The 27,905-nt window shown below is 44.1% G+C and overlaps 1 protein-coding gene across 1 annotated transcript in view; it reads left to right on the forward strand.

The window, feature by feature from the left end:
* The window catches only part of BORCS5 (BLOC-1 related complex subunit 5), a 120,610-nt gene that overhangs the window by 74,351 nt on the left and 18,354 nt on the right, over positions 1–27,905 (forward strand). Inside the window, exon 3 of the mRNA XM_054038669.1 lies at positions 8,129–8,286. Coding sequence (XP_053894644.1) covers positions 8,129–8,286 — 158 coding nt within the window. The remainder of the gene's footprint in view (positions 1–8,128; positions 8,287–27,905) is intronic.

A 27,905-nucleotide genomic window follows, 5' to 3' on the forward strand; every position in this document is an offset into this window, starting at 1 on the left:
GGATCTGTGTTCACCAGGCCTAATTGGTGAGGGCATACTCTCAAGCCTTTCCTTTCACCCAGGAAAAGGGGTGTAAGGACTTGGGGGGGAGGAATTAGTCTCAAATCTGCCCAGGAAAGGGGGAGTTAGAGACTTTGGAAATATTTGGGGAAAGGCAGAGTTCCTCAATGGTAATGCTTTTGCTGCTGAACTGAAAGGACTTGTGTTCTCACAGTGTACCAGGATGTGGTCTTAGGTTTAGACATTACAGTCTCAGAATTGAAGCATAGCGTTGACAGTGAGCTGGATTGGTGCTCCACTGTTAGAGCTGTCACCTGTTTAACAAAGAAAAGAAAAAAGGGACATGAGGAGATTTCCCTTCTGCTCATCTTTGGGGGGCTACAACTGCAGAATTTAAACATCACAAGGTGCTTTTTCAACGAGAGGGCTGGGGCACATGCAGCCTCCTGTTTCAATGGCTGCACTATGCTAACCTTGTCACTGAACATCTACAACAGCACCAGCTGCCCCAGCACTGCAACCCTAATCCCATCCCAGTATAGAAAGGCAACGGGGCCAAATCTGAGTGGCGTTGCGACCCTTTGTGCCAGGTCACCACACCCGGAGCAGGAAGTTAAGCCCAGCCTTGTGGGACAGGAGCTACCACTGCGTGGTGAATGCGGAGGGGGATCACTCTCCAGTCCCTCTTTGCCTCCACCCCGGGGCCTCCCCTCTGCACGCAGCTGAGAGAAATGTATATTTTCCTGTTTATTGATGTCAAGATTTCTGTAGGTGCAATTGAACCATGCTAAAGTTGCCCTGGAGAGGGCTAGAAACTGCTGTTTCAGCCAACTTTCCTGGTCACAGTAAAAATATGTTAAATGTTCCTAGCTGCATATAAGCTGTTGTCGCTCACATAATGGCTGCACAGTTTGTCTATAGTCATTGCACTACCTCATCCAACTGCAAAGCATTTTAAAATACATGGAGTATAAAGCCAAATTTTATTTTAGAATGGATGTGTCAGGGGCGAGATGCAGGCTGCCAGGTCTAGTGGTTGGAACTGGAATCAGAATCAGGGAGTTGAGCCAACGGTCAGAATTAGAGTCCGAGACCATCGGCGAGGAATCTGGCAAGAAGGCAAGGTCCAATGTAGCAGCCCACTTGTGCGGAGAAATTCCTGTGCCTCTCTTTGGGTTTAAATAGGAAGCTCTGACCAATTGGCGTTCACGGTGTTCCTTCGGTCAGGCCGAGGGAAGAAGCCCTTCCTGATGTAACTTCAGGTTTCATTGTCTGTCCTGCTCAGTTGGTTAATAATGAGCTGCTGGCTGAGAGCAGGGAAGCAATAGCTGGCTGAGGACCCAGGTTCAAAACCTGTGTGATCATGACCGAATGCATATTTTATTACAAGATCTCTTAAAATTACACTTTTAAGATAAATTTGTTGGTAACAAGAGTTTGCATTATCTATATTTGAGTTTACAGATTTCTACATAATCAGCAGTGGGTTAAAGTGTGATATCTTGCAATTCTTAGTGCCTTTGGTCTGGTCTACACTACATGGTTAGGTCAATGTAAGCTGCCTTGCGTCAACCTAGCTGTGAAAGTGTCTTCACTGAAATTTGGCTCCTGCCAACTTAAGCGCCTCTCTACGCTGATTTAGTAACACTACCCCCCCAAGTGGCATAGAGTTGTGGTCAATGTAATTAGGTCAATTGCTTACATCGATTGTTACTGGCTTTCAAGAACCATCCCACAATGGCCGATGCTGAAAATACAATCAATACAAGTGCTTCTAGTGAGGTTGTGCACCACCACCACAAGGAGACAAGCACGCGTGTGCACACAAGTGATTTAATAACTCTGGTGGCTGTATGCTGATGTAAGGTTAGGTTGACATAATTTTGTAGTGTAGACATTTACTAACTTGGTTTTCAAGGTAAGTAATGATCAGTAGATTCTCATATCCTACTGAAAGTGGTAGCATTTTAATGTTCAGTATGTACAATTTTTTCCATCGCTACATGAATGTTCATCGGTCCAGGGTCTGTAGTGTGCCTGAGAGCTGGAAGGAACACCGGGATTTCCAAATCATAGTGAGACAAGTTTTGGTGCATTATACCTGTGTCTGCAACAGTTATTGAAGTTAAAGAAGTTGGACAGCCTGGCCATTTCTCCTGGCTCTAAAACTGGTTAAAACCTAGCATTTTGAGGCTATAAAGAGGCACTTCCATTCAGAGAACCTTTTATGGATGAAGAATACTATTTAAATTCACAGTATTTATAAGTTCTGCAAACCAGACTTGTTCTCTGTTTGGAAGTATTTAAAAACAACCGACTCCCCTGTCCCTCTCCCCCCCACAGGACTATTTCTTTCACTAAGTTAGGCTTTAAAATAATTTAAAGTAGAGACAAAAAGGCTTCAATATCCCCACTTACCAGCAAGTCCACTGTTTCCAATCTAGTCCAGGTCATATTGATCAAGAAATGGGACTCAAGGCTGCTGGGGACATACTGAATGGGTCCATCAAAGCTGGTTTGCTCACCTGTACACAGGGAGAAATTGCTATGCAGGAGCAGTTTGAAGCAGCTAAGCAGGAAGAGAAGGGGTGTTTGTGGGGCTGTGTGCTAGGAATTGACTCTAGGCGGTAGGATCCATAGCCATTTAATTTGTGCAGCAATGTCCTCAACTGTAGCAAGTCTTGCCTAATTGTGCTCAGAGGGTGAAATTCAGAGGACTTAACAAAAGGCCTATGCAATGCTTGAAGCCTGCTTCTCAAAGGCATAAGTGGGGCATATCCTGTGTGGCCCTCTGCAAAGGGGTGAATTTTTAGAAAAGCCCGCTATTGCTTGTTGCACAAACCAAATGATTATGGAGTCTGCCACCAGTCTTCAATACTAGGCCAATAACAGGTTATCAATAAAGTATTTTGTGTACCACCATGGCTAGAAATGGGTACTACTGGGATTTGCCCTTTCCAATGAGATGCAGCCTCTTGTTTCTAGTTCTGATAAATATTGAGATAATGAACTTTAAGACAGTGACGTTATGCTAGTTTTAGATAACTTATTTCTAGTGTGTTGCTTTGAATTTTTCTGACTCTTGAGGTTCGTGCAGTTGGACTCGTGACGTGAAAGAAGGCTAGCTTAACTTGTGGAGGGAGATAACAAATAGTGCCATTAATGTTAGAAAAGAGAACGCCACAAAATGCTTCTAACGTAGCTTTTCTGTAAAATATCCGGCACTTGTTGGAATGCCTTGAAGAAAGCTCCTTGGGAGCTATACTTTTGTGAGTAATGTGAGCATCTCAAACTCTCATGCTGATTTAAAATCTTCATAATAAGACCACACCCTCGTGTACTGTCCCTAATCTTGTGTATTCTGTAATATATAAAACGTCAGCAGCAGACGTGTTGATTCCTTTTTGTGTCATGTCTGCTTGGGACTGGGATTAACAAAATGCCAGGATATGTAACTAAGTGAAAATCCAGTAATTCATGTTGCTTTTCAGCCTGCAAAGTGAGCTGACATGTCTCAGGATCGTGTATTTAAATCAGTTGAATGTTACTGTAATTGGTTAACGTGTTATGCACATACATTTACAGTACTGGTGTTATAAGGATCTCTTCAAGACACTCCTTCGTTGTCCCTCTGGCTTCATAGAAATGGCTTCATATTAACAGTTTTCTTCTGCTCAGTAGGATGTGATTTGTTGTAACTGTAAACTGTAAAACTATAAACTGGAACCAGCAAGATGATGACTAACTAGGGGGGAAATGGTTTTAACATGCCTCTGCTTTGCCAAGGAATATGAAAACAATGAGAGCTTTGTCAAGTCTGTGGGTCAACTAGCCTAGTAGTGATATATGGTGTTTTTGTAAGCATGCCACATTTTGCTTTTTTTTTTTTTTTTTAAGTGCCGTTTAGCAGCTGAAATGTGATTTCCCATCTGTTTGCCCCAACAACTGCTGAACATCACCTTCATGGTTGTGTGTTGTTTAGTGATCGGACACATCCTGAGTAACATAGAAGCTGACTCCCCTTGGTCCTCTCTGGCAGGCATGTAGTGCGGTCTGCCGTTATTTCATTATTTTGCAGTACAGTTTGAAAAGCTAGGAATGTGGACAGCTAGCAATTGCCAAGACATTTTGCGTCCATACACTACAGCTCCTCAATCCTGCAGTAGGTCTTTCCCCTCACCCCAGTGTTTTGCTCCTTGCTTCTCTGTAACCCACTTCTCCCTTCCTTTGCAGTTAGTCATGACTAAGGCTAAGATTTTGTCACGGATATTTTTATACACGGGCAGTAAAGAAAAATGCACAGAAGCCGTGACTTGTCCCTGACTTTGACTAAAAATATCTGTGACAAAATGGGGATCTGCGGACGCCAATACCACCTGCAGCGGGGCAGCTGCGGGCGGCTTGGAGCTCTGGGGGCCCCCACCACAAGTTGGGTGTTGGACCTCCAGGGTCCCATGCTGCCCAGGGCTGGGAGCTCTGTGAGGTGTTCCTGCCGCTCACGGCTGCTGGGGTCCCCCTGCCAGCCGCAGTGGCCAGGAGCTGTGAGGTGGCGGGGGACCCTGCAGCTCCTGACTGCCGCAGGCTGAAGTCATGGAGGTCACTGGAAGTCACGGATTCTGTGACTAAATCGTAGCTTTAGTCATAACGCACTTTCCATATGCCTTGCCCCTACCTGTCTTTCAGGACAAGCTGCAGCACTTCATGTGCCAAACATCCTATCTGTTGGGGCCCAAGCTGTATTAAAACTTATGAGCTTCCCTACTTGGAAGCGTTATGGCAAACTGTGTGTACACCATCCATTGCTAGTCATCAGAACCCAAATTTTGTAATAGGAAGGGGCCTATTTATTGGGGAGTTCAAAGCTTGGGCCAAGGCTTTAAAAAGTAACTAGTGATTTAAGAGAGACCTTAAAAGAGGCTTGCCTTTTAGAAAGTTCAGAGCATCCCTCTCCTTTGAAAATTAAGATGTCTCAAATTGGGTACCCAGATCACTAGTCACTTCTGGAAAATCTTGGCCTTGGAACTCCCAGTATTCCTCCTTCACCCATGCAAAACCCTTCTAAAACCGGAGTGTTTACGGTCTCTTCCATGAAGAATTAAGATGACTTACTGTCAACATAACTTCTAAATTGCTTCAAGAGAGCAGATTAATAACTTGCTGAAAATGCAGTGAATTAATTAAACATTAATATTCATAGCACAAATTCCATAGCAGTAGTCGGTAAGTTTTTTTAAAAACAATAAATAACTGATCATTTTATAGCTGATGGAGACTTGGAGCAGCTAGTCCAAAAGAGAACATCACATGTCCATTTCAGCCTGTTGGTACTAACTCTGATTGTTTTTCAGATGGATGGAAGATTACCATGTGAGTTAAATTTGCCTATAATGGCACACATCATCAACCTGAGTCTAGAAATCCTAGAGAGGCTCTGAATCCCATCCCCACCCTCCTCAAAAAATAGCGTCCAGCTCTTGAATTGATTTACATTACTTGTTTTTTATTGCTACCTCATAAATTGGTGCTGGATTGTATTTCAACCAGTGATGAAACACGGGGGGGTAGACTAGACGATCCTTGCAGTCCCTTCTAACACTATGATTCTGTGATGCATTGTTTTAATAAATAAACTCTATCTGAACAGTTAACATGCCTCCTCTTTCACTTAAGATATCCTGGATAGTGAGTTACAGGCTCTTTCTTATATTTTAAGTGTCTTTTTTAATTGCTTTTCACAGTACGGAACCGGTACAAGATTTTATGTCTATAAGCTTAAGAGCCATAAAAGGAACATGTTATCCATGTTGCAGTCTTTATCCTAGCTATCTTTGCAAATTCCAACAAACAGCTTGAAAAGTTCCCCAAATACCTATACAAAACTTTAAGGTTAAACTTCAATATCCTAAATGATATGTAGCTTCTCCTCTGCTGGTTGAAGATTGGTGAGTGAATAATAATAAATGTAAATGAAATTATTTGGCCAGGGGCATTAGGTTTTTGGCTGCTTCCAAGAGCAGGATGGCACCTCAGTGACCAGTGGTCTGATCTAGGATGGGGAATGCTATGTTGTGCCTATGTGAACATCCCGTAAAACATAAGCTGACCATGCTAGTCAGACTTTATCCTGGTTCTGTGTCATGAGATGTTTGCTCTCGTTACTTTTCAGAAGTTTGGAGTTAAACAGATCCAGCAAAATCCTAAAACATGCTTGAAGTCACGCACACAAGGAATCCTATCCGCTTCAGTGAGATTAAAGTTATACATGAGCTTTACTATTCGAGAAACAAGGGTGAAATCCTCCTGGGTCCACTAAAGTCTATGGGAGTTTTTCCATTACATTCAGTGGAACCAGGATTTCACCTGAGGTTGGTTTGTCTTTCAGAATGTAAATGACAAAAACCATTACTCACTGTGTTAATATGGTTTCAGTGACAAACATTTAGTTTTTATCAACCCAAGCCACTGTATTGGGCACAAAGTTTGGGCAAAAAGATGAATTCTGACAGGCATTGAGGTGAGGGAAGGATGATTTTGGGAGGAGAGAAACTAGACTCTGTTGAGGGAACCTCTGTTGTGGAACTTTTTCTCTAATAGATACTGCTAAGTAGAGCTAATTAAATAACTGATGGCTAATTTAGTAGAATAAATAATTCTTTTATTTCTGATTGTGACTGATCTGTAACCAGATGTATTTATTTTTTCTCAAGTTTATTTGTCAAACAAGTTGATTCTTGATCTGTAGCTTGTTCATAAACCATTTTCTGGCAAGTATTTGATATTTGAAATTCCTGCTATTTCTAATAGGCATATTGGTCATATAGCATTGTTTCAATTTCCTGGCTGGGTGGACTCTTAGAAGCAGTTTCTGATTCAAAATACTCATTAATTATCAATTTGAAATCTGCCTTCTCTGTTTGTTTGCTTTTTTCAATGGATATTCCTGCCAGTAAACTAGAATGCCTATGAATATTCACAGGCAATGAGCACAAAAGGGATGCAAGTGCAGTCAAACTAAATTTATTTAGCAGCTCTGACAGATATTACTGGAAAACTTTTTGTGGTATTTGCCTATCCCAGCTCTAGTGCTAGAAGGTTCAGATTGTGCTTAGCCTGAACAAGGAAAAGGTTTAACTAAACCAGCAGAAAAACTAGAACAAAACAGTAGGAAATAGTACGAGGAGGAGCTTAGTAGTACTAGTATAATTTCTTCCTTCTAACTTAAAAAAAAGTTATAGCAAATTGCCGCGGTTGAAATCAGAAGAGGATCTCAAGTTAGACTCCTTTTGATACAAATAATATGGGATTGCTAAGAAGAGCATTCTCTGTGAGGGCCCCACAACTCTGGAAGTTGCCAACTCATATTTTTATCATGAGTCTCAGTCCCTCGAGTCATGTGATTAGGTGAGAATCTCAGCTTTCATTTAAAGAAAAAAGTGAATGTCTAGTCCTCAGGATTGTGGAGGAAAGCTTGAAAACACGACTCAATAGCATTCTGGAGTCTCAAAAGCAGAAAGCAAACAAAAAATACAGGCCCCCGCCTCCCTTTTTTAAAGATGATTTCAACTCATTATTTTCTTTGTGGAGGCCTGACTCGTGACGTGGGAACTCTTGTGGTTGGCAGTATTATCTTTTTGGTCCAAAATAGCCTGAATCTGATAACCATTTGAGAATGTTTCAAAGCTTACCTCTTTCCTCGCCTTCCAAAATTTGAAAACGTTGGGGGAATTATTAAAAATGGGAAATTGTTTGAGGAGGAAGGAAGGAGATTTAAATTCTTAGGTAACCCACCACCAGCAAATCATGTTATCTGAAATTGTGCTGCTGCACTAGAATGTGTTTAAGTTATGTCAAAGATACTGTTTTAGCACTCCTTGCTACTGCATTATTTATTTTAGCTGCATCTTTTCAGTACACGCTTTTGGTTTCCCTCCCTCTTTCTTCTCTCATGACTATATTACATCATCCAAGGCCATCTAGTAGTTTTTAATCCTGAATTAATTTTAATTACCTCTTAAAGGTTTCCTTCTTTTTGGCAGGTTTGTTCCAATGCTGATCTTTCACAGCTCAGTTGTGTATTATTAGTTGTTTAAGCAGTCAGATTAATTCCATTATTTCCCATCTCTTCTAGGACTGCTCAGTGGGCAGACTTCCCCTACAAACAGCAAATTGGAGAAGCTGGACTCTCAGCAAGTGTTACAGCTGTGCCTCCGATACCAAGATCACCTTCATCAGTGTGCAGAAGCTGTTGCCTTTGATCAGAATGCTCTAGTGAAACGAATCAAAGAGGTATTCTGTACAATAGGTGCATGCTTCTGTCAGAGAGGGAGATAGCTGGGGTTGAACTAGGACTAGCTCAACAGCTATAGCAGTGCTTGCTATCTATCACCTTAAGTCATTTGCAGTAATCCCTTAGGTTCTTCTTTCAAAGAGAAACTTTAAAGCTAAGTAAGTGTGTGTGTGTATGTGTATGATTGAGTATCCCCTTGGCTTGAGCAATGGGCACCCTAAACCGTACTGGTGAAAGATTTGTCATATGAGACTAGATCGTTGGACCAGTATCCTGCCTCATGTAGTGTCCAGTTCCTGATGTTTGAGGCAAATGTACACTGACCTGCACTTTAATGCAGCTGCCCAACATGGTTCTCAGACTTTCCTTGTTTACTGCGTGCCATTTTGTGAGAAAATCTCTTGTGGACCCTCCTTCTCTCCCAGTGCCTGTTAACCCCAGCTGGTTAATTCGAAAGTAATTCAATATGGAGACGAGCAAAAAGGGCTTCCTGGAGCATGGGTTATCACTAAGCCAATGTTTGAGAATCAATGACCTGGTCAGTTAGGCAACGGCACACATGGGAAGGAAATTAATTCCTGATGCAAACAGCATACACCTTGAAGCTTGCAATTGGATTATTCTTGTATGTATACTTACTAGTGTTGTCAGTGGTCCCAAGACCGTATGGATTTCAGAAGTTAAGGTACGGTGCAAGGGAGAGAGACCTCTTAGAACAGCATGTCTGTCAATAAACATATCTATGGGTGGATAACCCAACCCAAAGCATAGTGGAACACACTTGGGAATGTTGCTTTTGACAAGAGTAAGTGGTGTCACCAAGACCACATGCACTTTAGTACCAACAGGGTGGAGAGTTTGATGAGCAGGTGGTTAATCTGTACCGGCTCCCCATAAACAATGACCTTGTTTTGTTGTTCTATTGGCTCAGGATTAAGAAACCCCATAATATGAACTGGATAATAAATGTGATTAATGGGCTGTTTTGGGGAATTGCTGTTTTCATGATGTGCTGAGTCCAAAATATCATGGGAGCCATACCAAAAAAATAAAAATCCCCTTTTCTACTTTGGTGAGTGAAGATATAAAGCCAGCTATTATGCAAGATTTAAAGATACTTGCAGATGTTGGTGACTCAGATCACATAAATCCAGAACTTATTTAAATTGCCAATTTAATGACAGTACAGTGCATTAATTCAAATAGTTTGTAATTCTTTTTGCCATTAGAATGCAAGGGCCAGTATCAAACTAATTTGAAGGACTGGTAGACTCGATAACTGGCTTCTGATGCAGTTTCACTTTCTGTAGATGGGTTTATTTTATGCAGGGTAGGTGGCATGGCTACCACTTGACTTAATGATTATGATGCTTTCATTTGGTTCATAATACCTAACTCTGAGGGAAGGTGTTATCTTAGGCTCAGTAGCTGTATCGAGGCCTTGGTCTATGTACAGTTTTTGTACCAACATGGGTATGATTGTTTTGAACAAAATAGGCTGTTTGAACAGCTGAAAAGGTGTGTTTTTTACAGCAAGATAATTAATGCAGATAAACATGTAGGAAAGAAGTTACTTGCTAAGAAAAACCTTTGGATAACAGATGAAACCATTGCTCTGATGGGTGAAAGAAGGAAAGTAAAAGCACAAAGATCGACATCAGAAAAAGAGGAACATCAAAGACTAAATAAAATGATAAAGAATAAATGCAGATTAGCAAAGTCTAAATGGTCGAATGAGAAATGCACAGAAATTGAACAGTTGGATAAAGAGAACAAATAAAATGAGATATATCAAAAGATAAGTCTTTGATTACAGAAGAAAACTAATCAATATGTTCCTTAAGGAAAAAAGTGGACAATATATGACAGACCCTAAAGACAAGAATGAGAGATGGGGAGAATATATCAAGGAACTATATTGTGATGATAGATCTGAAAAACCTCAACTAGAGACCAGTCAAATAAGCCCACCAAAAATGGGTGAAGAAATCATAGCATCAATAAAAGGACTTCTGAATGGAAAAGCATAGCTTGTCATGTGATACCAGGTGAATTGTTGGAAAGAATAGGGGATGAAGGCTTTGAAGCCCTGACAGAGGTAATGAATGTTTGAGACAGGAGAATTGCCAGAAGATTTTACAATCTCACTTTGTATCCAAATCCCCAAAAAGAACAATGCGACGGATTGTAAAGAATACAGAACAATCAGCTTCATGTCACATGTCTCTAAGATACTCTTGCGAGTTGTTCAAGGCTGTATAAAAGAAAAGATTGATAATGAAATAAATGAACAGCAATACAGCTTCAAACGTGGAAAGCCACGATAAATGACTTCATGAACGTAAAGCTCATATTAGAAAGATCATTTGAAATGGGGAAAACAGTATACCCTATATACTCATTCAAAAGCCGAATTTTTTTAGTAGAAAAGGGAAGCACCAGAGACGGGGGTCGGCTTATGAACGGGTACAGAGAGGGAGAGGTGGGACACAGCCCTTCCCCCCAACAGAGGGAGCAAGGAGAGGCAGTACAGCCAGCAGAGCCAGAAGGGAAGAGGCGGGGCCAGAGTCTCTCCACTTCTGGCCACACTGCTCTCCCCCCAGCCTCTGAAGCAGCTGCAGCTTCGGGACCGGCAGGCTGCAGCTGTGCCACTCGGCCCCACCCCCCAGAGCAGGCCATGGCCACGCCTCCCGGCCCAGCCCGCTGGAACATGCCGGAGAATGCTGCGACCGTGCCGCCCAGCCCGCTGGAACATGCTGTGGCTGTGCCACCCACTCTGGCCTGCCGGAGCAGGCTACGGCCACGCTGCCCAGCCTGCTGGAGCAGCTCCAGCCAGGCCAGAGACATCCTCCCCTGGCCCTCCCCAGATAAGGTGGGAAGGGATGGGATGGGGAGAGTGTGGGGGTCCCGGGCTATGGTGGGGTCATGTGGGGGGTGGTCACAGGGGTTACTCCCCTGACCCCCAGCATCTTCATCTGTCCTGGCCCGTCAGGGTAAGCAGCTGGCGCGCCGGGACACTTTATTTACTTAGGTTTATCTCCGTGCCTGCAGACGCTTGAGGAAAACAAACCATCTCGGCCCACTAGTGGCTTATCCTGATGGCCCGGGAGCCAAAGTTTGCTGACCCCTGAATTATAGGGTTGGCTTATGAATGGGTTATAAAATTTTTCCATTTTTATTTATCTATCTTGGGGGGTCAGCTTATAAACGAACCGGCTTATGATCGAGTATATACGGGGACTTGTTTCATTGACTTCCAAAAAGCATTTGACAGAATCTACCACTACAAATTGCTCAATATATTAAGATCTACAAGATTCCAGTGAGTGACACAAGTATACATCAAGTGAGAAATTACTACTACTTAGGAAGCATCATTATGGAAGATCAAAAATTGAATGCAACACCATAATATCAAGAGCAAAAGGGACGTTGTGGAAGAATAAACATCTGAGTCAAAATTTAGTCTTCAGATTTGTCACTTCTCCTAAAAACTTGCATTTGGTCTGTGTTTAAATTATGGCTGTGAAACATGGACCTTCAAATAATGTATAATAAAGAAACTACAATTTTTGAATTATGGTGTTATAGAAGAATTCTGAAAATATCATGAGTAGGCCACATAACCAAAGAAAAAGTATCTGAGATTATTGGAAATCTAACACTTGTTATAGATCTTATGAAAAGAGATTTGATTTGCAGGACACATTTTAAGAGGTTCCATGGGTGATGCATGTTTAGGCACTGGAGGAGAAGGTTGATGGCAGAAAATGAGACAGAAAAAGAAGAACTTGGATGAATGATGTGGTATCCTGGTTGGATCAAAATAACTTCTCCATCCACAAAGGAGATTAGCAGAGGATTGTACAGAATGCGATACCAGGTTTGCGAACTTCTAGTAATGGAGATACCACATGAGAAGAAGAATTAATGCATATTGTCTGTCTTGCTGTAAAATCCTAGTGAAGACAAAGCAAGGTGGATATATATTTTTTTAAACTGTGATGTAACTAAGAAAGGTCAACCATAAGTTGCGGTATGTTGTTGACCTCTCCTAATAACAGCGCAGTAAAAATCACCTGCAACTTGTCTTCACTGGGCTTTTAGAGCGAGGTAGCTATCTTACTGTAAAAAAACAAACAAAAACCTAAACCAAAAAAAAAACCAAAAAACCCCTTCCTTTTTTGGCAATGAAGACATAACCCTAGTTAAACCACTGCAAGACCCCTGTTGTGTACGTACTTACACCAGTATAAAGATCCCTTAGGCCAACTCTATAGTACAGACTTTTGTTGACACAAGTTGCCTCAGTGTACAGCCATCAGCTGTTGTATATTGCTTGGGCACCTGTACCTTGAATGCTTGGTTGGTGTTGTGTGTATGCATGAGTGGTTGCATTGATGTAAAATATATTACACCATGGATAGGGATCCCAGTGGGCCCCAAACTGCCATCCAGCTCAATGCCTTGTGGAACATTTTCGTAGTGCTTTGTGGGATACCATCCATTTGCCCATGGATTTCTGAGAGCTAGGGATCAAGTTCCCACCATGCTACTTTCTCCATCCAATAATGCTTATCCCATCCCAAAACAACAACCTCCCACAGTCCTGCATTATGCTTTTCAGTCTCTGCCATCTTTCTGGCAGAAGTGTGGACCCTACATAGTTCAGCATAATTCTCATGAGTGTTGCTGATACAGGACACACAATTGCCCTTTATTTGCAGAACTGTGTGTGTGTGTTGAGGAAGATGCAGAGATGTTAGAGCACAATAACTGGATGCTGATGGGCACAGCAAAAACAAACAAAAAATGAGGCTTTTGCTGGTATTCATGGAACAGCTCCACACCACTGCTTCTGGCCCAGAAAAATGAGCACTGATTGGTGGGATTGCATCATATCGGGGGTTTGGGATAACAAGCAGGGGCTGCAACACTTTTGAATGCAAAAGGCCACGTTCCAGGATCTCTGTGCTGAGCTCACCTGACCCTCCAGCGCATGCACACCAGAATGACAGCTACATTGGTAGTGGAGAAGCAAGGGGGGATTATGCTCTGAATACTTGTGACACCGCCGTATTGCTACCAGTCAATGGGTAATCAATTCGGCTTTGGAAAATTCACAGTAAGGGCTATCGTTTTCCAAGAGGGTAAGGCTCTTAATTGTCTCCTGCTATACAGGATTGTGACTCTCTGTAAAATGCAGGAGTTATTGAATGGATTAGGGCTTCCAAACTGCATGATAGATGGCATGCATATCCCTATTCTGGCACCAGCCCACCTTGCCATTGAGAATATCAACAGAAAGGCATACTTTCCTGTGGTTTTGCAAACCCTGTATCACCGGAGATGTGTCACTATTATCAGCGTGGGCCAGTCAGGGAAGGTGCATGACATCTGCATCTTTAAGAATACAGGACTTTGCAAGCATGGATACATCTCCTCAGCTGGTGCATTATCATCCGCGAAGTTGAAATGCCAGTTACTGATTCTGTGGGATCCAGCCTATCCCTTGTTTCCCTGGCTTAGGTAGCTGTAATTGGCCACCTCAACAGCACCAAGGAAAGATTCAACTACTGGTTTAGCAAGTGCAGAATGACTGGAATTATGCTTTTGGTAAACTGAAGGGATGCTGTTGCTATCTGCTCACCAGATTGGATCTCAGTGAGGGAAATAGCCCCATTGTTATTGCTGCATGTTGTATGCTTCACAATATCTATGAGGCAAAAGGTAAAAAGCTACTGCCAGGGTAGAGGAGTGAGGTGAAGTAGCTGTCTGCTGAATTTGAACAACTATACACAAGGGCTATCAGAAGAACCTATCATGAAACTGTACAGCTCAAGGAGGCCTTAAACGACCCTTTTAATAGTTAGGCGCATTTAAATGTTTTCTGATGAACATGTTATGAAACAGTTCATGTGTCTGTTATTGCCTGCTGCTGTAAATTCTGTAATGGTACAAGCTAGGAAATCTGGGTGGGTTATTGGGCCCTGCAATGAATTCCTCAATGTGTGGTGTAAACTGATGAAGATAATTTGAGTTTCCAGAAATAGAACTTTGTATACAAAGAAGCAGGGCAACAAAAGTAAAATGCAAACAAACATACAAGATAAAAACAGCGTGCCAACATGAACCATAATTTAAATCCTCACATTCAAATTTGAAGTAAACAGTAATTGTTGAGACAGGTTGGACCACCCCGCTTCCCCCCTTTCTGGGATGCCACCTGATATATTGGGATTTCATTGAGCCTGCCTGCTCCATTAGCTCCCTCTCCCTGTTTTGCTGAATCAGGCTCTCCGGCCTCTAGCAGCACACACACACAGGTAGGGACACCCCAGCTGTAGAATCACACAGTCTGCAAAAAGCTCTCTATGAGAAGACTCTGCTAGGAAATCACCCAGCACTCAAGTGCAGCTCCCCTCTGGAAAGTACACCCAAAATAATATTGTCTTGCACTGTAGAGAAATCTATATAACGTAAGCTCATAAATTCGCTTGCTCCCGCCCTCAATGTGGAGGAAGATATGCACAACTTCTCCCCCCGTTAGGAACTGCACAAACTTGTTAATAATTAACCAAAAGAAGTTTATTAACTATAAAAGGCAGATTTTAAGTGATTATAAGGGATAGCAAACAGACCAAAGCAGATTACTAAGCAAATAAAACAAATCACGCATACTAAGCTTAAGATCTTCAAGACTGGTTTCAAGAAGTAACTTCTCACCCTAAATGTTGTTTTAGGCAAGTTGCAGAGTTTCCGTAGCTTAGAGTTCCAGGTATTTCTCTTCACAGGCTAGACTTCTCTGTCTGTCTGGACTCAGCCCTTGCCTTTCACACAGCTCAGTTCCTTTGTCTGTTCAGGTACTTTCATCAGTCTTTCTTCTTGGGCAAGAAGGCAATGGAGAAGAGCCCTGTTTGCCTTAATCCCCAGCCTTAAATAAGATTTACATGTGGTGGCAATCTTTTGTTTCCCAGTCTTGACCTCCCCGTCCTTTTAGTGGAAAATTACTAGAAGTCCAAGATGGTGTTTACTACCAGGTGACAGGACCACCTGACCTATTAGTGTCACAGCTACGTCCCAGGACACCTCACAGGAAGGAGAGAGATTAATATCTTCAAAGTCTTCTTATTGTTTCTTCCTAATGACCCATCAAGGCTGATGGGGCCTGTTGTCTGATGGGTGTCTCCCAAATACACACACAGTTGTAACTGTTACATAGTTAATATTCCTAACTTCAGATACAGAAATGATACATGCACACAAATTGGATGATCACATTCAGTAAATCATAACCTTTCCAATTATATCTTACAAGACCCATCTTGCATAAAATATATCTGTTATGCCATATCCATATCATAAGCATATTTCCATAAAGAATATGGGGTGTAACATCACAGTTGTGTCTGAGCCTGTGCTTTCACAGGTTGGTGTATGGTTTTCCTTGTTTTTTCCCAGTGTGGAGTGGTAGAGGTAGAGATGTATGCCATGCTCCCACCTATTACGTTGAGTGGTGTTGGGAGAACTGACCATGCAATTCTCCAAAGATTGGAAAGGCTTCTGATTCAGGGGTCTTTGGACATGTATATCAGAAGTGCTCTGCAATGTGTTAGTTTGTTGCCTGAGCAAACACCATGATGTCCTAGTACATTTCCCGATGTGCCTCTTGGTCCTTTTTCCGTCTCGTGGAACAACTGAACCCTTAATTATCAGGCCTCCTCCATGGTCAAGTCACATGGCCACTCTACTCATTGTGCTCATGAGCTGAGGCCATAGAGGCCTAGAGAAGCTCACCAAACATATCCTCCCTTAGTTTGCTTCTTTCTTTTCCTGATAAGCGTCAGTTGTTTAGAAGTCATGGAAGAAGGATCTCTCAAGGTCACCATACCAGAGGCTACTGATTTAAAAGAGACAGACACACCATTAGATGTCAGTATTTCTGTGGCTGTTCCATAGTTGTGCTTGCACAGCCTCTGCTCGAGCGTATGGTTGAGTTGCAGGAAAGGCAGCAGGAGCAGAGACCGCCGCTACAGCCCCTGTGTAACCAACAGCCCTCCTCCCCAAGTTCCATAGCCTCCTCACCACGACGCCCAAGAACACGGTGGGGGGGCCTCCGTCCACCCAGTCACTCCACCCCAGATGATCGCCCAAGCATCAGAAGGCTGGCCTTCAATAAGAGTTAAAGTTTTAAAATGCAGTGTGTCCTTTTCCATCCCTCCTCCCCCACCCATCCCAGGCTACCTTGGCAATTATCCCCCTACCTCTGTAAGGAACTAATAAAGAATGCATGAATGTGAAAAAACAATGACTTTATTGCCTCTGCAAGCGGGAGGGGAGGGGAGGGTGGGATGGGGTGGTTGGTTTACAGGGAAGTAGAGTGAACCGGGTCGGGGGGGGGAGGGGGTTGGAGGGTTCATCAAGGAGAAACAAACAGAAGTTTCACACAGTAGCCTGGCCAGTCACAAAACTCGTTTTCAAAGCTTCTCTCATGCGCACCGCGCCCTGCTGTGCTCCTCTAACCGCCCTGGTGTCTGGCTGCGCGTAATCAGCGGCCAGGCGAGTTGCCTCAACCTCCCACCCCGCCATAAAGGTCTCCCCCTTACTCTCACAGATATTGTGGAGCGCACAGCAAGCAGCAATAACAATGGGGATATTCTTTTCGCTGAGGTCTGAGCGAGTCAGTAAGCTGCGCCAGCGCGCTTTTAAACGTCCAAATGCACATTCCACCACCATTCGGCACTTGCTCAGCCTGTAGTTGAACAGGTCCTGACTCCTGTCCAGGCTGCCTGTGTACGGCTTCATGAGCCATGGCATTAAGGGGTAGGCTGGGTCCCCAAGGATCACGATAGGCATTTCAACATCCCCAATGGTCACTTTCTGGTCCGGGAAGAAAGTCCCTTCCTCCAGCTTTCGAAACAGAGCAGAGTTCCTGAAGACGCGAGCATCATGTACCTTTCCCGGCCATCCCACGTTGATGTTGGTGAAACGTCCCTTGTGATCCACCAGGGCTTGCAGCAGCATTGAAAAGTACCCCTTGCGGTTTACGTAGTCGGTGGCTTGGTGCTCCGGTGACAAGATAGGGATATGGGTTCCGTCTATGGCCCCGCCACAGTTTGGGAATCCCATTTCAGCAAAACCATCCACTATTGACTGCACGTTGCCCAGAGTCACTACCCTTGCTATCACCAGGTCTTTCATTGCCCTGGCAAATTGGATCACAGCAGCCCCCACCGTAGATTTGCCCACTCCAAATTGATTCCCGACTGACCGGTAGCTGTCTGGCGTTGCAAGCTTCCACAGGGCTATCGCCACTCGCTTCTCAACTGTGAGGGCTGCTCTCATCTTGGTATCCTGGCGTTTCAGGGCAGGGGAAAGCAAGTCACAAAGTTCCATGAAAGTGGCCTTACGCATGCGAAAGTTTCGCAGCCACTGGGAATCGTCCCATACCTGCAGCACGATGCGATCCCACCAGTCTGTGCTTGTTTCCCGGGCCCAGAATCGGCGTTCCACGGTATCAACCTGCCCCAGTGACACCATGATTTCCACATTGCTGGGGCCTGTGCCTTGTGAGAGGTCTATGTCCATGTCAATTTCCTCATCGCTCTCGTCGCCGCGCTGCAATCGCCTCCTCGCCTGGTCCGGGTTTCGCCTTGGCATGTTCTGGCTCTGCATATACTCCAGGACAATGCGCGTGGTGTTCATAGTGCTCATAATTGCCGCGGTGATCTGAGCGGGCTCCATGATCCCAGTGCTAGCTATGGCGCCTGGTCAGAAAAAAGGCGCGAAAGTAGTATCTGATGGACCAGGAGAAGGAGGGCGGGAGGGAGGGAGGGCCGAGTGACGACATGGCGTACAGGTATAGGAACAGGGAGAAACACAAACAACTGTCACACAGAATGGTCCCCCCAAAGATTAAACTGGAAACCCTGGGCTTAGCAGGCCGTTGATTTCACGGAGGAAGGGGAAGCAAATGAACACAGAACAAATCTATTTTTTACATCTTAAGGTGGCAGCCGACGCTGCAGCATGAGTGACAGCCATACCAGTACGATGACGATGGGTACCAATCATAATATACCATCATCTGCCAAAAGGCAAGGGGCTGCTGCTGTGTAGCAATGCAGCCCCACGTCTGCCAGCCCCACGTCCGCCAGCACCCAGCATCGCCCTCGGCCTCTTCTGGGTGCTTAGCAGACAATATTGGGCAATTGGCAGAAAATAGTATATTACGACTGGTAACCGTCATCATCAAAACAGTAGCATGTCTGCCCAGGTGGCCATGATTGACAGCCATACCAGTATGACGATGATGGGTACCAGTCATAATATACCATCGCCTGCAAGGGGCTGGTGCAATGCAGCCCTACGGCTGCCAGCCCCACGGCTATCACTCATGCTACACCGTCTACCGCCAAAAGGCAGTTAGCAGCTGCTGCTGTGTAGCAATGCAGTCCCACGTCTGCCGGCACCCAGAGGACATATGGTGACGGTGAGCTCAGCTGAGCTGAGCGGGCTCCATGCTTGCCGTGGTATGTTGTCTGCACAGGTAACCCAGGTAAAAAGGCGCGAATCTATTGTCTGCCGTTGCTGTGACGAGGGGGGAGGGGCCTCACGACATGTACCCAGAACCGCCCGCGACACTGTTTTGCATCATCCGGGCATTGGGATCTCAACCCAGAATTCAAAGAAAAGGCGCGAACCGCTTCTCGGCTCGAGCTGTGGCGCAAACGTAGTATCTGACGGCCTAGGGGAAGGAGGGAGGGGGGCCGAGTGACGACATGGCGTACAGGCACAGGGAATTAAAATAAAGAACGGTGGCTGTGCATCAGGGAGAGACACAAACAACTGTCACAGACTGGTCCCCCCCAAAGATTAAACTGAAAACCCTGGGTTTAGCAGGCCGTTGATTTGACGGAGGGAGGGGGAAGCAAATGAATACAGAGCAAATCTATTTTTTTACATCTTAAGACGATGGTGCAGCGTGACTGATAGCCCTCGGCATCTTTCTGGGTGCTTGGCAGCAAATACGGGGCGGTGTATGACGATGGTCTTCAGGCCTATTGCACGAGCTGCTGCTCAGGGAAGACTCTGCTAACGTGCGATGACCCGACTTGTAATAGGCCGGCTAACAGTCGTAATACACCATTTACTGCCAAAAGGCAAGCCCCACGGCTGCCAGCACTCAGATCGCCGATGAAGGCTACCAGTCTACTGCACCGTCTACCGCCAAAAGGCAGTTAGCAGCTGCTGCTGTGTAGCAATGCAGTCCCACGTCTGCCGGCACCCAGAGGACATATGGTGACGGTGAGCTCAGCTGAGCTGAGCGGGCTCCATGTTGTCTGCACAGGTAACCCAGGTAACCCAGGTAAAAAGGCGCGAATCTATTGTCTGCCGTTGCTGTGACGGGGGAGGGAGGGGCCTGACGACATGTACCCAGAACCGCCCGCGACACTGTTTTGCATCATCCGGGCATTGGGATCTCAACCCAGAATTCCAAGGGGCGGCAGAGACTGCGGGAACTGTGGGATAGCTACCCATAGTGCAATGCTCCGGAAGTCGACGCTAGCCTCGTACTGTGGACGCGGTCCGCCGACTAGAGCACCTAGAGCATTTTATTGTGTGGACACACACAATCGGCTGTATACAACCGATTTCAATAAAACCGGCTTCTATAAATTCGAACTAATTTCGTAGTGTAGACATACCCTTAGGTTGACCAAGTCTTATACTGGTAGAGCTTATTCCTGTAAAGGCACCTTTATACTGGTGTAACTGCGTCCGCACTAGGGAGGGTTGTACTGCTTTAACTAAACCAGTATAGTGAAGTGGCACAACTGTTGTGTGTAGACAAGGCCTACAGGCTTTTCTACGTGCAGAAGTTGTACTAGTTTAATTGAAAATTGTTTTGTAAACGAATACAAGTTTGTTTGGATGCTTTTACTTTGGCTTAAACCTGGCTTAATTTGGTTCAGCCTCTTAAACTGATTAAACCAATACAACTTCAACCAGTGCAACTTCTGTTTGTAGACAAGGCCTAGGGAAATAGCTAACATTTAAAAAATGACCTAAGATGATTTAAGCAATGTGATTTTAAACAATACTTTGCACAACAAACAATCCTTGAATACAAACATCTTAACATGGTTTTTAAACACAACTTGTCTTGACTACACTAAATTCAATGCCCTGTTTAAAAGCCTGTTAGCTATCATGTTTTAAAACCAGGACAGTTTTTTCCTCATCTAGAAATCTGAGCCCTGACTCCTTTAAATTAATTCCCTGTTAAAATTATTTTTCACTCTGTGTCACACATGAATTATTGACATCTGAATCACCATCTGTCACAATATTGCTTGCATTCACCATTGCTTGTTACATGACTGCCAAACTGTGCAATTAATACATCATCTTTTTTTTTTCTCACTGAAAAACTACAGAAAGAACAACTTAGATTTTTGTGTGTCAGATTGTGGAACTTTAATTCTGTGTTGTGGCACTGGATATCACCTGTCAGTTTCCCATCAAAATTACTTGTGTAGGTTTGTCTAGGTGGTATATCTGCCCTTTAGTGGATTGCAATATTGTGTAGGATGAAAACTGGCAGCTTGTTGGATTAATTATTACACAGTTGATTTCTGTGGCCATGCTGTTCAAACAAACTGGAAGCTGGTTTGCAGAAGCTTGAGTACTGACAATATGTGAAAAAAGTGAGTTTCTTTGTAATGTCTACACTAGGGGGAAAAGTATATTTTTAAGACAGAATAGTTATCGAATTGTAAAATCTTAGTGTACGCAGGACAAGTTATAGTTAACCTTTATTTAATAAGTCTAGATGACCCCCCCATTCCTCCTCAGGGGCTTCACCCCAGAGATAGCTGCATTTCTATGGTGGGTGAAGTTACTCTTGTGTACAGAGTGTTTTTTGGGATACTTCAGGCTGAAATCTGTATTTTACCTTGACCTGCTAAACTGAGGCAAAATGACAACTTGTCCTGTCTACAGTAGGATTTTCCAGTGTGTTAGCTATCCAATGATAAAAACACACCTTTTTAGTGCATACACCTCTACCTCAATATAACACTGTCCTCGGGAGCCAAAAAATCTTACTGCGTTATAGGTGAAACCGCGTTATATTGAACTTGCTTTGATCCACCGGAGTTCACAGCCCCGCCTCCCCCGGAGCCCTGCTTTACCGCATTGTATCCCAATTCGTGTTATATCGAGGTAGAGGTGTATATACACACGCTAGGAAAAAAGAGCTCAATTGTCTTCTTTTACATTCCTGTCTATAGCAGAGCGTTAGTCTGGAGATATTTCCAACTCTGTTACTGGTGTTCTCTCTCTCTCTAGCCTTGTGGGAGTTACTAATGGTCTGATTTTCGGAGTTGCAACCCTAGTGGCTATTACAGTTGATGCGCAGCGCCTTAGAAAATCAGACCAGGAGGCCTCAGTTTCCTGCTCTTTAAAATGGAGTAAATAATATTTCAAAAGGATTCTGTGAGGATTCATTTCAAGACAAACACTGTCCAAGTGCTGAGTATTTATTATTTCAACCAAGTGGATTTTTTTGGAAGTTGTTCTTCTATCTGTACAACAATCTTTGAAGCTTTGATTTTAAAAGAGAACCAAGACCATTACTGAGACGTTTCTCATGAAGTTCATTGTTTGCGTTTTAAAGTGAAAAGGTGTTTATGTAAAATACACTGTCAAAGTGAACATCATTAAGTTTGCAGGCTGCAGGTTCAATTATTATTATTCAGAGTCTCCCCCCCCTCTTCCCCCCCCCCCCCCCCACGGAGCTGCCAGGTGTTCCTTTTCCTTTCCGTAAGGCCTAGGAAAGTCTACTGTAACTTTTCAAATGGAGATGCTAAGCTTTGCCACTCTTCGAAAGGCTTAGATGTACTGCAAGTCAGGAACAGACAAGAGGGAAGTGCAAGAATGTCACATAGCTCAAGTGAACAAGCTCTCTATCTCTGCTCCTTACCCCTTTTGAGAACAGAGTTAACATGTTTCCTACAAACTAAGAGGTAGGAGGAGAACGAGAAACAAGTTGTTCACATTACTGGGTATCAAGTTTGAGTGATGGAACCTCTGAATTGGTCACTTTGTCCAGTCCCCCCCTTTTCCATTCTGAGGTAAAGTCCTCTTGGGGAAAACAAACGAACAAAAAGCTCACCCACCTTCATTTCCAGAAGATTAGCCTTTTAAGATTTTATGTCCATCCTCCCTCCACTCCAGGGCTTAAATACTCCAGCAATTTTTTCCTATGTGGCTGCACTTCCACTATGGCACAAATGTCTTTTGAATTCAGGAAGGCCTCATAGAAAGCTGGGGCATCCTAATCTATTCCCACAACAAGCTATTCTGTGGCCACAAACAGAGGATTATGATATCATGCAAAGAAGGGGTCTCTGAAATATCCCTCTTAATTGTCTCTTTCTATACTGAACAGTCCAAGTCTTTTAAATTTCTCCTCATATGGAAGCAGTTCCATACTCCTAATAATTTTTGTTGTTCTTTTCTTTACCTTTTCCAAGTCTAATATATCTTTTCTGAGATGGAACAACCAGAACTACATGCAGTATTCAAGGGGTAGCTGAACCATGGATTTAATCTACTCCTGAGGGAATTCTGCACCAAAAAAATTAAAAATTATGTGCACAATATTTTAAAATTTTGCAAATTTTATTAGTCAATAAATAAATGTGTCTCCAGCATGGCAGTGGGGAGCACGGGCCAGTGGTTGTATTGAGGTGGGAGAATACCCTGCAGCCCCCACAGGAACTTGGCAGTGAGGCTGCACCTGACCCTGACACAGTGGAAGGGCTGAGCCTGGCCCAGAAACACCCCGGGGCCTGCCCCTCTGCGCCAGGTGCATGATGTGTGGGTGGGCAGGCTCAGCCCAGGAGGATCCAAGTGTGGAGGGGCTTAGTGTGGGGGGATCCAGGTGTGGGGTGAGAGGTTTCTGTGTGGGGCAATTTGGGTGTGGGCGGCTCAGTGGGGGATCTGGATGCACACAGGCTTGTTGGAGGGTTCTGGGTGAAGGGGCAGTGGGACTCTGCAGGGGATCCAGGTGAAGGTGGTTGGGGCTCAGGAAGGGAGAGCTGAGTATGGGGAGATGGGGCTCGGCCGGGGGGGGGGAGCTGGGTGTGTGGGGCTTGGTGGGGGGGGGGTCCAGGTACTGGGAGTGTGGGGCTTGATGGGGTGGGGGTCCAAGTGCAGCTGGTTGGGGATCAGTGGGGTGGGGCTCTGGGTGTGGGGGCTTGTCAAAGGGGTCCAGGTGTATGGGGGTAGGGCTTGTCAGAGTGAGGGTTAAATGGGCTGCTTAACGGGGGAGCCCCAGCTGCTGCAGAGGGGACGCAGCATGCCGGGCTCCTGCTTCCCCCCGCGATTCCCCATCCCCTTTTCTTCTCCATCCCCCCCCTCATTTCCCCCCCTGCCCTATTCCACTCTCTTCCTTCCCCACTGCCTTTTCCCCCACCCCCTCACCTCCTCTTCCCTCATTTCCCCCACCCCACTTTACCCAGCCCCACCACGGGCACTCACTGTTGCACAGAATAGAGAACAGGAAGGCTCCCAGCACACAGAAGGGGAGCACAACTGGCACTAGGACCAGGATGCAGCATTCAGCTGCAGAGTTAACGGAGACCAGACACAGCCTCCTTCAGCTGGGCAGCTCTGCGCTTGCAGAATGTGGGGGGAAGTGGCCCTGCTCCCATGCCTCGCCTGTTTGGTGGGGGCAATCCCCCCCGCGAAAGCTGCGCCCATGGTCATCCACCACCCTCCCCCGCACGACTTCCCTTTGCTTCCCTGCCATTTTCTGCAGGGAAACGCAGGAAATGGGGGGTGGGGGGAGGGGAAGAGGTGCATTTTCTGCAGGTACACAGTCATGCAGAATCCTCCCAGGAGTAATTTATATAGTGCCATTATGATATTTTTCTGTCTTTTTATCTTTCCCTTTCCTAATGGTTCCTGACATTCTGTTAGTTTTGTTGACTGCCACTGCACATTAAGCAGATGTTTTCTTGATTGTTAACAGCTAATTTAGACCTCATCATTTTGTGTGTATAGTTGGGAGTGTTTTCCAATGTGCATTACTTTGCATTTATCAACATGGAAGTTCATCTGCCATTTTGTTGCCCAGTGACCCAGTTTTGTGAGATCCCTTTGTAACTTCACAGTCTGCTTTGCACCTAACTATCTTGAGTAATTTAGCATTATCTGCAGACTTTATTTAGCACCTTACTGTTTACTCCCTTTTTGAGATCATTTATGAATATGTTGAACAGCACAGATCCTAGTACAGATCATTGGGAGATCCCACTATTTACCAGTTTCCATTGTGAGAACTGAACATTTATTCCTATCCTTTGTCTCCTATTTTTTAACTAGTTACTAAAGACCTTCCCTCTTATCCTATGACTTCTTACTTTGCTTAAAAGCTGCTGGAGTGGGACCTTGTCAAAGGCTTTCTGAAAGTTCAAGTACACTATATCTACTGGATCACCCTTGTCCACATGCTTGCTGACACCCTGAAAGAATTCTAATAGATTGGTGAGGCATGATTTCCCTTTACAAATGCCATGTTGACTCTTCCCCAACATATTGTATTCATTTATGTTTCAATTCTGTTCTTTACTAGAGTTTTGACCAATTTGCCTGGTACTGAAGTTAGGCTTACTGGCCTGTAATTGCCAGGATCTCCTCTGGAGTGTTTTTAAAAAATCAATGTTACATTAGCTAACATTTCCCCTTTACAAGGATATTAAATATAATTACATTAATTAAATATAATTAATATAATTACCTCATGGTTGCTATTACTTAGAGGTTCAGCTATATGCACCTCTTGGACCAGATTCTGTACTCCACTTTAATGTGATTCTCTCAGATAGGTGAGTCCCAAGGTATTTAGGCCTTTTATAGATCAAAAATACTACTGCTTTAATTTTTCCTTACAGAAACTAATAGACAGCCAGTGCAGATCCCAGGGCCCCAGTGTCATGTACTGTAGTGAGTCATTTAACAAGTGAGCAGTCACATTCCATGACGAGCTTTGGTTTGAATGGATTTTAGGTGTAGCCCATATTAATGCATCTGGAAAAGACTTGTCTCACAGATACCCCTTTTTAAGTCCGTGCCCAATATTCTGTAAAAGTACTGACTGAATGATTTATTATTTGTGGTCAACTAGGGAGTTTTCCTGCTAATTTGGAAAAATTTGCAATATTAAGAATTGCAGTACCTTTTTTCTGAAATCTGAATCGATTGAACAAAATCCAGTGATAGGGAGACAATTGACTGATAAATTGCTTAAGTCAAAGGACTAATTTTATGATATTTTGTGTACCAAATATAGTAATCTTGTGGCAAAAAACAGCAGCCGGTAAATACCTCAAAGAATTGGGTAAGAACATACTGTTTGAACTGTTCATGGTAGCAAGTTTTGTTAACTCCTGTAATTTTGCTGAAGACAGAAAAGCTTGTTCTTTCCTAAAGTAAGTAATCACCCATAACTGTTAAAATAGTGTAATTTAATACTTCCTGAAGAGTTTTAAAATCTAAAAAGGGGCAATCTGCAGCTTAGACTAGGAAGTCAAGAACCAAGTGATGATTCAGATTTCACAAATCTCGTGATAACAATCAAACTAATAACTTTGAGGTTGGTTATTATCCTGTAAACTATCTGGCATGTGCACTGACAGCCAGTTCTACCCAGGGCTGGCTCCAGGCACCAGCTGAGCAAGCTGGTGCTTGGGGCGGCAGATTGTTGGAGGCATTCTACCCAATCCTAGGGTGGCACGGCCGCTTTTTGTTGTTGTTGTTGTTCTGCTCCGGCCGCCCTGTAGGGGGCAGCGGCGCAGAGAACCAGAGTGCCCTGCAGGGCAGTCCTCTTCCTTCCCTCCCCGCCGACCGGAGCGGAGCCCTCGTGGCAGGAGGTGATGCAGCGGGAGGGGCCGCATGGCCACCTCCTTCTCTCTTTCTCTCTCTCTCTCTCCCGTCCACTTCTTTCTCCCCACCCCACCCCAAGCCGGTCCCCCTGCACTTGTGCTCCAGCTGCGCCGCAGGTGTTTTTGCTTTGCTTGGGGCAGCCAAAAAGCCAGAGCCGGCCCAGGTTCTACCATGTGTAGATTGTTACTAAGGCATGTAATATAGTAATGTCCCTGTAGTGTGAGTTGCACAGATTAATCTTATGATACATAAGAAAGCACTGAATTTTATTAGATTTAAATGTCTCTCCTTTTTTATTTGAATGTGGGGTTTTATAGATGGTAGGGAGAAAAATGGAAGACCCTGAAGGGACTGTAAATACCTGGGGAGGAGAGGCAGGGAAATAGGGAATGAAGTAATTAATACCAAGTGGCATTTTGTGGTGGTCCAGTCTAGATCTGAGCTAAGTGCAGTTACAGTGAAATTTATTTTGGTCCATTCTTAACAATTTTGATTTTGATTTTATAAATGTGTTTGAGTCAGCATTGGGTTAAACTTCCCTTAATACGCGCTAACCCATCACTCAACAGATCCAGATAAAGGGACACTAAGTAAATGTTTGGCCTTCCAGTTGTTCTTAACTTGCAACTTCACTCTTATTCACCATAATAAAAGTCAAGAAGAAGAAGAGAGCTAGCACATGTGCAATGATAGTGGACAGCGATTGTCCACAACACACAGTTCTGTGAGGCCTTCAAGAACTTGGGTGTGTTTTTTAGTGACACAACACAACACTGAGAACAGGAATCTCTAACATTAGACGTATTTAAGCAGTACAACACATAATTTTGACAGTATTTTCAGGAGGCTTCATAGCAGCTGTCAGGACTGAGATCCCCACTTTGAACTTTAGGGTACAAATGTAGGGGCCTGCATAAAAACTTCTAAGCTTAATTACCAGCTTAGCTCTGGTTCGGCTGCCACCATTTTCAATGGATTCCCTCCCTGGGAAACCTTGAAAAACCTTCACCAAATCCCTGGTGAAAACAAATCCAACCCCTTGGATTTAAAACAAGGGGAAATTAACCATTCCCCTCCTTCCTCCCACCAACTCCTGGTGAATCAAGATCCAAAACCCCTTTGGATCTAAAACAAGGAAAAAATCAATCAGGTTCTTAAAAAGAAGGTTTTTAATTAAAGAAAAAGGTAAAAATCATCTCTGTAAAATCAGTATGGAAATCAACCTTACAGGGTAATCAAACTTAAAGAGCTCAGAGGACTCCCCTCTAGTCTCAGGTTCAAAGTACAGCAAACAAAGAGAAACACTCTAGTAAAAGGTACATTTACAAGTTGAGAAAACAAAGGAAAACTAACACGCCTTGCCTGGCTATTTACTTACAAGTTTGAAATAGGAGAGACTTGCTTAGAAAGATGTGGAGAACCTGGATTGATGTCTGGTCCCTCTCAGTCCCCGAGAACGAACACACTCCCAAACAAAGAACACAAACAAAAGCCTTCCCCCCCCAAGATTTGAAAGTATCTTGTCCCCTTATTGGTCCTTTAGGTCAGATGCCAGCCAGGTTACCTGAGCTTCTTAACCCTTTACAGGGAAAAGGATTTTGGAGTCTCTGGCCAGGAGGGATTTATAGTACTGTACACAGGACAGCTATTACCCTTCCCTTTA

Source organism: Malaclemys terrapin, chromosome 1, assembly GCF_027887155.1.
Source record: "Malaclemys terrapin pileata isolate rMalTer1 chromosome 1, rMalTer1.hap1, whole genome shotgun sequence".
Classification (NCBI taxonomy): Eukaryota; Metazoa; Chordata; order Testudines; family Emydidae; genus Malaclemys; species Malaclemys terrapin.